The following is a 12631-nucleotide window of genomic DNA, read 5'->3' on the forward strand; positions in this document are numbered from 1 at the left end:
TGTATTATATGAAAGTACTACACCATTTAGGCAAAACATGATACATAGCATGTATTATATGAAAGTACTACACCATTTAGACAAAACTTGATACATAGCATGTATTATATGAAAGTACTACACCATTTAGACAAAACATGATACATAGCATGTGTTATATGAAAGTACTACACCATTTAGACAAAACTTGATACATAGCATGTATTATATGAAAGTACTACACCATTTAGACAAAACATGATACATAGCATGTGTTATATGAAAGTACTACACCATTTAGACAAAACATGATACATAGCATGTATTATATGAAAGTACTACACCATTTAGGCAAAACATGATACATACCATGTTTTATATGAAGTACTACACCATTTAGACAAAACATGATACATAGCATGTATTATATGAAAGTACTACACCATTTAGACAAAACATGATACATACCATGTTTTATATGAAGTACTACACCATTTAGGCAAAACTTCATACATAGCATGTATTATATGAAAGTACTACACCATTTAGACAAAACTTGATACATAGCATGTATTATATGAAAGTACTACACCATTTAGGCAAAACATGATACATAGCATGTATTATATGAAGTACTACACCATTTAGACAAAACATGATACATAGCATGTATTATATGAAAGTACTACACCATTTAGACAAAACATGATACATAGCATGTATTATATGAAGTACTACACCATTTAGACAAAACATGATACATAGCATGTATTATATGAAAGTACTACACCATTTAGGCAAAACATGATACATACCATGTTTTATATGAAGTACTACACCATTTAGACAAAACATGATACATAGCATGTATTATATGAAAGTACTACACCATTTAGACAAAACATGATACATAGCATGTATTATATGAAAGTACTACACCATTTAGGCAAAACTTCATACATAGCATGTATTATATGAAAGTACTACACCATTTAGACAAAACTTGATACATAGCATGTATTATATGAAAGTACTACACCATTTAGGCAAAACATGATACATAGCATGTATTATATGAAGTACTACACCATTTAGACAAAACCTGATACATAGCATGTATTATATGAAAGTACTACACCATTTAGACAAAACATGATACATAGCATGTATTATATGAAGTACTACACCATTTAGGCAAAACATGATACATAGCATGTATTATATGAAGTACTACACCATTTAGACAAAACATGATACATAGCATGTATTATATGAAAGTACTACACCATTTAGACAAAACATGATACATAGCATGTATTATATGAAGTACTACACCATTTAGACAAAACTTGATACATAGCATGTATTATATGAAAGTACTAAACCATTTAGGCAAAACATGATACATAGCATGTATTATATGAAGTACTACACCATTTAGACAAAACATGATACATAGCATGTATTATATGAAAGTACTACACCATTTAGACAAAACATGATACATAGCATGTATTATATGAAGTACTACACCATTTAGGCAAAACATGATACATAGCATGTATTATATGAAGTACTACACCATTTAGACAAAACATGATACATAGCATGTATTATATGAAAGTACTACACCATTTAGACAAAACATGATACATAGCATGTATTATATGAAGTACTACACCATTTAGACAAAACATGATACATAGCATGTATTATATGAAAGTACTACACCATTTAGACAAAACATGATACATAGCATGTATTATATGAAGTACTACACCATTTAGGCAAAACATGATACATAGCATGTATTATATGAAGTACTACACCATTTAGACAAAACATGATACATAGCATGTATTATATGAAAGTACTACACCATTTAGGCAAAACATGATACATAGCATGTATTATATGAAGTACTACACCATTTAGACAAAACATGATACATAGCATGTATTATATGAAAGTACTACACCATTTAGACAAAACATGATACATAGCATGTATTATATGAAGTACTACACCATTTAGACAAAACTTGATACATAGCATGTATTATATGAAGTACTACACCATTTAGACAAAACATGATACATAGCATGTATTATATGAAAGTACTACACCATTTAGACAAAACATGATACATAGCATGTATTATATGAAAGTACTACACCATTTAGACAAAACATGATACATAGCATGTATTATATGAAGTACTACACCATTTAGGCAAAACATGATACATAGCATGTATTATATGAAGTACTACACCATTTAGACAAAACATGATACATAGCATGTATTATATGAAAGTACTACACCATTTAGGCAAAACATGATACATAGCATGTATTATATGAAGTACTACACCATTTAGACAAAACATGATACATAGCATGTATTATATGAAGTACTACACCATTTAGACAAAACATGATACATAGCATGTATTATATGAAAGTACTACACCATTTAGGCAAAACATGATACATACCATGTTTTATATGAAGTACTACACCATTTAGACAAAACATGATACATAGCATGTATTATATGAAAGTACTACACCATTTAGACAAAACATGATACATAGCATGTATTATATGAAGTACTACACCATTTAGACAAAACATTATACATAGCATGTATTATATGAAAGTACTACACCATTTAGGCAAAACATGATACATACCATGTTTTATATGAAGTACTACACCATTTAGACAAAACATGATACATAGCATGTATTATATGAAGTACTACACCATTTAGACAAAACATGATACATAGCATGTATTATATGAAAGTACTACACCATTTAGGCAAAACATGATACATACCATGTTTTATATGAAGTACTACACCATTTAGACAAAACATGATACATAGCATGTATTATATCAAAGTACTACACCATTTAGACAAAACATGATACATAGCATGTATTATATGAAAGTACTACACCATTTAGGCAAAACTTCATACATAGCATGTATTATATGAAAGTACTACACCATTTAGACAAAACTTGATACATAGCATGTATTATATGAAAGTACCACACCATTTAGACAAAACTTTGCAAATCAGTTTTCTTGTTCCCAGGTTTTGAAGTTTAATGATTTAATTTTTGCACAGTATAGAAGTATACCTGGCAGGAGGTCAGATAAGATGAGTTAGGACCAAGAGGTTGGAGTACAAATCATAAATGAGGCCTGTGGAAAAAAATTCATGTATACTTTTGATTCCTTTCTTTTCATGGGTATAATTTGACGTCAGTATATAAAAATAGTATTTGTCTGTTAAAATATGACTGAAAAAAATGATATTCATTACATGTTAGGTTTGGTCTTTAAATTCCTTAAGTATGAAGACCCCCCCCTCCAAAAAAAATTTTTTTTGTTGTGACTAATAGTGAGTCTTTTATTCATTAAATAATGTGTACCATTTTATGTTCATTGTTTCTTTTGGAACAGGGCCATGAAAAAGAGGCATTGAATTTGATGTCTACATATTTACCCAAGGATCAAAGCCCTGGTTCAGCTTACTCTGAGGGAGGAGGATTATTTGCTCTAGGTATGGAGGCTTAAAATATGAGGAGAATTATATGCTTTAGGTATGGAGGCTTAAAATATGAGGAGAATTATATGCTTTAGGTATGGAGGCTTAAATTATGGGAGGATTATATGCTTTAGGTATGGAGGCTTAAATATGGGAGGATTATATGCATTAGGTATGGAGGCTTAAATTATGAGGAAAATTATATGCTTCATGTATGCAGGCCAAAAATTAAGGTGGGTTATACAGTTTTGTTCTGGAGACTCAAAATGAGGATTACTTAGGTATAGAGGTGTGAGAGAGATTATGCTCTTTTGGTATGGAGGTTCAAAATGTAAGGATTATTATATGCTTTAGGTATGGAGGTTTTGAATGTGATGAGGATTATATGCTTTAGGTATGGAGGTTTTGAATGTGATGAGGATTATATGCTTTAGGTATGGAGGTTCAAAATGTTGAGCTGTGGGGCATAGTACTTTTATCTTGTACATGTGATGTAAGAGTACAATAAATTAAATATTACTTTTGTTTTATTTGACTGGTTTGAATCTTTTTTTTTACCTAGACAGGCATGGAACTTTTTAATAACAGTATAGTGACCAAATAAAGCAAATATTCCATTGATTGCAAATCTGAGGAGAAATTTGTCAGGGGTTTGGTTATGGTGCTGCAACTCCGATTGCTCTGCAAGCAAATGTACAGTTGCAGTTTTTTGTCAGACACTGGGTACCTTTTTATCACAATACCATTAGTTTGGTTTCCAGCTTATAATAGGACATGGTAGATTTAGAGGAAACAGATGCTCACCAATCTAGAGCATGACAAAACAGATTTGTATCATGAATTCTGATTGGTTCCTAGTTTTCCTGCTGGGTAGATTTGGTCAGTCAAAGATCATGATGCAGATGGCAAATTTCATGATAGCTGCAGATATTAAATGAACTGATTTTTGAAGAAAAAGGAAATGCTGCTGAGTTGAATACTGACTTAAACCTCATTCAGCAAACAGAAAAACATGTGAAGAAATTTCAGTGGGAATGATGAGAGCTCATGTTTAAAATAAGTGTTTGAAATATTCCAAAATATATCTTGCATTCAGAATGGATCAGAAAAGTATATATTTCCAGCAAGTTTTTCTATAAATGCTTCTAGTTTTTCTTGTTTTAATTAGTGCCTTTTCTGCATTAGAAATGAATCTAACAATATTGGGTTGCCCTTTGACCTCAGTTAGGGCTCCCTGGTGATAACATTTGCCTTGATCTTGTGAGAGAAAATATTTGGAAGGGTTTATCTTTCTGAAGATTTGAGCAATTTACAGTTGTGCATTTTATCTTGCAGGACTTCTTTTTTGTATTTATTTGGAAGGGTTTATTTTACTAATATTTGCAATTTATTTGTCCATCACACTTTCCCTTCTGCTTGGTAGCATTAAAACCAGTTGTGGTTAAGGGATGAAGCTTGCTAATCCTTGTACATCATCATTAAAAGGTGTCACATACCATATTGGTAGTCCTATCTTCAAGGCCAGGGTCATGGTTTTTTGTTTAATTTTCCATTAACATTTCCATCTGTTTGAGATTAAGGGATCAAAGTTATTGTACTTGTACACCATCACTAGAAGGTGTGCCACATCCTACATTAGGACTACTATCTTCATGGCCAAAGACATGATTAAATTTTTTTTTTCCATCACACTTTACATTCTGATCTTTACCCTAAGAGCTGTTTTGAGAATAAGCTACGAAACTGTATTCTTATGCATCTTCACTAGGATGTGTATTGTGCAATAAAGGTCAAAAGATTTTATGATTGTGAACTCGTCATGATGGTCGAAGGATAAAAATTCACAGAATTTGATATCTTCGCTAGCCAAGGTTCCAATATGATAACCCTGTCTATACCTTGGCATATTGAGCAGGTATTTCTGTGATTCGGGTCTGTGAATTTCATTGGATATGGTGGCAAGCCACTGCATCCAATCAAAATTAAAGTTGTTCAAATTTGAACACTGTTCCTACATGATTGAGACAAGGGGAGCACACATATTGAATGGACTGACAAATAATCCATTTTCCACTGCCGGCTTATGTTTGTACAAATACTTTTCACTCAAATATACCTGTGATGGGTTATCATATCGAAACCTCTGCTTGCAAAGATGCAGACTCTGCATGTCCCATTTATAGTTTTAGAACTAAACTTTCAATTGGCATTATATTGTCAGGATTGTACTGATACGCTGTTAAACCTTTTGCATACATATATACACATGTCTTTTTCTGACAGTGTGATGACACTGTTGCTTAGTAAGATGTACTTTGTCAATCATATATAGAATACAGATAAAATATTTACTTTTTTCAGGAAAGTACATTTTGTTATCTTTTTATGTAAAAGAGAAAACGAAATAAAAAACTTAAATTTAATACAACATCAGTATGTTTGTTAGTGTTTAGCTCTACTGATGATAGACGAGAAGAACCTATGGGATGACCTGTTGCTCAGCATCCACCCATTATTTATTTGTTCTCTAATGCACATTTCTTGTCATAATGCAACCTAAATGATACTACTTGGGAAATTGCTTTGAAACTTTCACAGATTCATACCATGGTCTAGTTGATCCATTGTACCCCTCAGACTTCCTACATGGCCTTCAATAGTGATCTTGAAAACCTTTTTATTGATTGCTACTTCGCCTGAACTGATGGTCATATCATCCTGTGGTTTCCAATACTCGATTTCCAATTCATCTTAAACGAAAATGGTGCCATTCCAACAGCCAGTATAGCTACCACAGGCGCTATCTTGAAAATTATATTATTACTCCTCCTGAATGGAAGGTCATATAAATTTGAGGTTTTTTTTACTAAAAGACTTCTTAAGAAATCTCATCCATTGTGGCCACTGTTTTGGAAGTCTTGTTATTGCTGCTCTTTCTGTTTGGCTGGGTTTTCACCAAAACAAAAATTTTGTATAATTGTTCCTAAATGAAAATGGTGCTGATCATATCTCCAGTATGTCCACAGTGTTGGTTATCTTAATTGAAAAAGTCCTGTTATTGCTCAGGAATATCAGAGATTGTTTCAACATTTAATGGTTAAAAAGAAGAAACTTGCATTCCTATAAATTCTTTTAGGTCGTTAGTCCTTCAGTGGACTTTAATTTGGTGGTTAGTTCATGTCAGCATTCTCTGTGTATATTTGGCAGAGACAAAGCAAGATAGACTGAAGCACAAATGGAGAGAGTAAATCAAGAATAGTGAAAATATGAATGCTGTTTAGTGTTGATACATAGGTGCAATTACAAATACGTTATTTCAGGGTTGATACATGTCAATCATGAAGGTGAAATTTAATTATGTTTCTAATTTCAGGGTTGATACATGCCAATCATGGAGGGGAAATTACAGATTATCTGTTAAACCAACTCAAGGAAGCACAGTCAGAAGTAAGTATATACATCAAAGACCTTATGGGATCATTTGTTGTTCATCCATCTTTCATCTATCCATCCATCACACCTTAGCTCTACCAGTTATAGATCAAAGACCTTATAGGATCATTTGTTGTCCATCATCCATCATTAGGGCATATTTATTGTTGCTCTTCCTCATAAACTACTTGTATGATTGCCATAATACTTTACACACATTCATCTCAATGTCTAGATCATCCTAGATCAAAAGGTGCTTATTTGATGCCCAATGTGGCCCCCACTGCAGTCATCTTGGAAATCTTGTCACTACTCTTCCTGAATGGAAAGTCGTATTGATAAGAGATTTACTCTAGAATACTTCTAATGATGTCTGGTTGATCATGAATGTTCACCAGTTCCCCCTTTGATATGTAAAATTAATGAAAATGAAAATGTTTATACTGAATTGCAATAAATCTTTTCTTATTACTCTTATTATTATTCATATTGACATGAGGAACATGGTGTTAAGCATTATTGTCAGTAGTAACCTTCTACACCCCCATCTGACATGGCTTTGAAAACAAATTCCTGAGACCTGAATAAGTGGATAAAAAACACACACACCCTAAAAAAATCCCAGCCCTATTTATACAGAGGAGTATAAACATTTTTAGGGCTTCTTTTTCTTTTCAAAATTTAAAGCAAACCCTTTTCTATTAAATCCTGTCTTCATACAAACATATGCAGTTAAGCAGAGAAAAGTTAACTTTTCTCTGTAAATTAAAATCAGTTACATGCAGATTTGTATCAGTTTCAGTATTTATACTTGTTTCTATTGTTGCTTTTATGGTTTAGTTATTTGTCTAATTTAGATGTAATTGGAGAGTCTCAAAATAGAAACAACTTTTGATGTTAAACATGCATGTTTTCTAAGCAAAAATGGTAGTTCAAATTCCATTCAGTAAGGGTCATAAGTGAACCTTCAGAATATCAACTACATCAAGGAATGAACCTGGAAAAGACCTTGACATTTTTGTTTCCAAAAGTAAATAAAAAATGCTGCTGTTCAGACATCCAATATGGTTGCCACTGTGGCTATCTAGAAAACCTTATTGTCACTAATTCTGAATGAATGGTCATATTAGCATGGGGATCTTGCTGAAAGATGTTTTATAATGACTAGTTGGTTATAAATGAAAATGGCACTGATTTGAATTCCAAATGTTTGCAACAATGTCATTTTGAAACTCTTATTATTTATTATTACTAATTCTCTTAGATGACTGGTCATATCAATATTGTGCTTTCACCAAAAGAATTTGTGTGATGTCTAGTTGGTCCCAAATGGTAATGGTGCTAGTTTGATATTCAGTATGGCCAACATAGCAGCCAGCTTGGAAATCTTGTTGGTTCTCTAAAATGAAAAGCCATATTTTGTTCTGAATTGAAATTGTTGCTATTCTTACATAAACAGCCAAGTTGAAAATCCTATTGCAGAAGAATATCAGAGATGGTTTCAACACTCTTCAGTTAAAATGTAGAAATGGTCTTATCTTGAAATTCTTTTCATCCAGTACAGTATCAGTCCTTTCAAGGGACTCTTGCTACATATTACATCCAGGTAGATTTTTCATGCACTTGGCTGCAGTCATACAGCTTTGTATGTGTGGATAAATGTGGGTAAGTGTAAGTTGCAGGGGCCCTATGGTAATTGCCTTTTCCATCCATCTATACATTTTCTCTATCTGTCTTTCCATTCTTCTTGTAACCAGCATAGATTGGAACCATTATACATAATTGGTTACCATTTGGTAGGTAAAATGCCTGTTACATGTCGCTGTATCATTTAAAGGTTTCTTTGTTTTAGGTCCAGTAGATGGAGTTGTTGCCCTTTTCCATTAGTATTACATCTCAGCTACAGCATATTCTTGTAGCCAGCATAGCTCAGGAATCAACATAGATGGCATTTTCGGTTTTGGTCTCATTAAAATAGTTAAGGCTGTCTAATTTGATCATCCTCGTAACTTTAGCTTCTACAAGATAACAACCAAAATTTGTTAGATTTCAACCAGATTTGACAGGCGGCTTTAGATTCATGAGACCTTGAGTGAAGTTGATTTCCAGCATTCCATGATTTACTTATTGTCGTTTACACGAGTTATGGCCCCTGATTGCAGGTCATCTTGACTTCATTTATGGCAGCATAACTTTGCTAAGCTTTGTTGGATTTCAACCAAATGTGGCACTATGCTTTATATAGATGAGACATTGAATGATTTAATTTTGAACATTATACATTATCATTTAAAGAGTTATGACCCCAATCTGCTGTACTCAGACTCTAATTTCTGCAGTATAGCTTTACTTAGATATTGGTTTTCATCCAAAATTATTATCCTCCATTATATTGATAAGACATTTAATTATTTAGATTTTCAGCATTCAGCATGATCATTTTGAATAGTTTTGATTGATGAATGTTCATCTTCACCAAACTTTAGTTTCCCAACAAAGTTTTTCTGTTTTAGAGCCTGCCAAAAAAATTGGTGAGATTGGGGTCCTTTTCAATGCACCCATCACAACTAGTTCTAGTTTATTAACAAATTTTAAAAATGGTTATTTTGAAATTTAAGATTAGGAAGAAGCATATGATGGGGTCTCCTTCCATGCCACTCAAAGGGTATTATTGAAACTTTTTATGCTTAATATTTGTTTGGTGTATATTGGCAATATTGTTTTCCCTTTTTCCCCTTCTTCCTTCATTTTGGTATAAAGTTATTATGAGAAGTCAAATTTATGAGGGGAGCTTGTCATTGCTTCAAAGTTCTTTTAAGAACTTTAATTTTGTAGACTAAATAAATGGTAGGAGTAGGTGTTAAGTAAGATTTTAATTCTTCCGTCCATTTTTGAATGTGCTTCTTGAAACATTATAAAAATAATAGTATGTTTAGAAGTTAATTGAAGTCATTTCTTTTCCCCAAATCTATATGAATTTTACTGAATGTATAATTCTTATAGACAGGTCTGTACATTAGCAGACTTTAATGTTTTCTGTTGCAGATGGTACGACATGGAGGGTGCTTAGGCCTGGGTCTAGCGGCCATGGGGACAGCAAGACAAGGTACTTTAATTAAATGTTTAGTCCACCTTGATGGTATTGCAATCACTTTGGCATCATTGCATGTCCATTCCCTGTGTCCATTTTTGTTCACTCCCTAGAATGACCAAAATGTTAAACAATTTTACTTTTCTTTTATTTCACTGATGTTTTTCCTCACCCTTTGTGAACTTTCTTTATCTAGCTCAATAAATGCCCTCATCGTCAAAGCTCAGGGGTGTGTTCGATATACAAGCCACGTTCAGTTTCCTGTAATATTTTACCATCATTACTGTTTTGAATTTCATGAATTCTTTGCTTAAAATGCTTTAGATTAATGAATCGACTTATAATATTCCATCATATGGTATAGTCTTCATCATAGGAAATATTTCCTTTGTAAGTTCCAAAACATTTTATCTTTGCACAATGTTTGGATTTAATGTAGTTTAACTTTTACTTCTAAATGTGCTTTATCTGTGCATAAGAGAAACAGACAGACAATATGAGTACTCAAAAGAAAAATTGTAATGTTCATTCGAAAACCATCATAACTCTGTCTTGGATCACAAATTTGAATTTGACTCTTAATTATAACCTGAGATCATCTAATAATTTCCTTGCCTGTGCTTTTTTATCAAAATTTGCTTTCATATAAATATAAGTACATGTCAATATAAAGTTGTCCCTTGAATGTGATCTCAGATGATTTCTTGGTAGTATAAATCTAATTAAAGGCAGTCAGTCGGTTGTAATATATTTGACACATTTATGGAATCAGCATAGAAAACCAAAATTCACTGAATGTGTGCCTACATGTTTCGTGAATTATCTTTTTGAATTTACAAAAAAATGTATTATAATGTACATTTATGGTGAGACCTGGGGTCAAATACCTTCAAATGTAATTTATTTGACATTATGTACAATGACAAGAAAGCTTTCGATACCACAAAAGCTAGAGATCAAATTAAAATGTTTGTTTAATGGGGTTTCAGCTGACTAAGGCTCTTCAAGAAGGTTCAAGATGTATTCTGCAATATGCTTTATTGCATTAATTTTGAACTTACTTGATATTTTCTTTTTATTGTAGATATTTATGAACAACTGAAGTTTAACCTCTATCAAGATGATGCAATCACAGGTAAAGCCTTGTTATTGTTTTGATAGTTTAAATTAAGTTTGATTAGTGCAAAACCATATATTGAATAATTTGTAGTGTTATTGTTTGTTTTATATTCCTTGTAGAGCAGTTTAACATCTTTAACTTTTATTTTGCATCTTTATCTTGTAGTACAGCATGTTCATGCTTATTTGATGTTCTTTTTATCTTTTTAAGTTTAGAACTTACCTTTTGATGGACACCATACAGCCAGTATTGTTGTCATGTGCCATTATTCCTTATGCATGTGCATACATACATACATACATACATACATACATACATACATACATACATACATACATACATACATACATACATACACACACATGTGGATGGGTAATGATTAACAGTGAAATAAAATCCATCATGAACCGATTGTCTTTAAAATAGGTGAATTATGTATTGTTTTAACATATGTACTGTTTTAAACGTGTGTGAATGCTGGAAGACGTTAGGTCAGTGGGTGGTTCATAGTAATAGACGTTCTCCTTGTATATTTCAGGTGAGGCAGCTGGCCTTGCAATGGGTTTGGTGATGCTTGGAACTAAATCTGCTACAGCTATTGAAGATATGGTAGCAGTAAGTGAAATTTTCTAATTTCTTTCTTCTTGCCTGTCTGAATTATTATAAGGTTATTGTATTTATCTTCCTTTACTCACAATACTATCACCACTACCCCTGTCCTTTGCTCCCATTGTTACATAGTCAAACCTGGTCTTGTGACAACCTGCATAGTGAATACCTGCCAGCAGGAACCACCATTTTTTCAGTACCCTTGAAAATTCTTATTCTTCAATATAGCATCCATGTACTTAACATGACCAAGGACTGCTATTTTTAGTCCTTTGGACTCTTGTATATTGCTCATCATGACTGTTGCTAATTAAGGTTGATGGTCTTGTCTATCTTTATCCTATTTCTCTCGGTCTGTCTATCTATCAGTCTATGTATAGCATCCTATAGTCATTCTTTTTTCATTCTTTCCTTTTGCCTGACCATCTTTCGTTCAAGTCCACCTTCATGACTTTCACCTGTATAATAAAAACTCTGTGTTTATAAAGACTCCTTTTGTGTTGGACCCTGAGTGGATGTAATTGTTGTGTAAAATAGAACAGGAATAATCCCAAGTAATGTTATGTTGACCAGTATGTCAGAAAACAGAGATTATAGGTTTAACAGGAGCTGTGTATCTCAGACTTGTAATGCAATATCATAGGTTTAACATTTTCTGTCACTTCCAAATTTTTCAGCCACACATCTTTTGCATATTGTAGTCAGTGATCAATTTTTTTTAGGGATTATTTCAGAATTTGAAAACCAGTTGAAATATCACATGTAAAACTTTATTCAAATAATATACAATAACCATATCATGACGATAATGGAAAAAGTATTTTTTTATTTGGTTT

The 12631-nt window shown here is 32.5% G+C and overlaps 1 protein-coding gene across 2 annotated transcripts in view; it reads left to right on the forward strand.

Annotated features, from left to right (window-relative positions):
• LOC149799360 (26S proteasome non-ATPase regulatory subunit 1-like) overlaps positions 1 to 12631 on the forward strand; it is a 392984-nt gene that overhangs the window by 25074 nt on the left and 355279 nt on the right. For both annotated transcript variants that reach the window (XM_089958686.1, XM_089958687.1), the window contains exons 15-19: positions 3459 to 3558; positions 6917 to 6990; positions 10021 to 10081; positions 11151 to 11201; positions 11725 to 11801. In XM_089958686.1, the coding sequence (XP_089814812.1) occupies positions 3459 to 3558; positions 6917 to 6990; positions 10021 to 10081; positions 11151 to 11201; positions 11725 to 11801 (363 nt within the window). The remainder of the gene's footprint in view (positions 1 to 3458; positions 3559 to 6916; positions 6991 to 10020; positions 10082 to 11150; positions 11202 to 11724; positions 11802 to 12631) is intronic.

Source organism: Sinohyriopsis cumingii, chromosome 5 (genome assembly GCF_028554795.1).
Source record: "Sinohyriopsis cumingii isolate HCF-2022 chromosome 5, ASM2855479v2, whole genome shotgun sequence".
Classification (NCBI taxonomy): Eukaryota; Metazoa; Mollusca; class Bivalvia; order Unionida; family Unionidae; genus Sinohyriopsis; species Sinohyriopsis cumingii.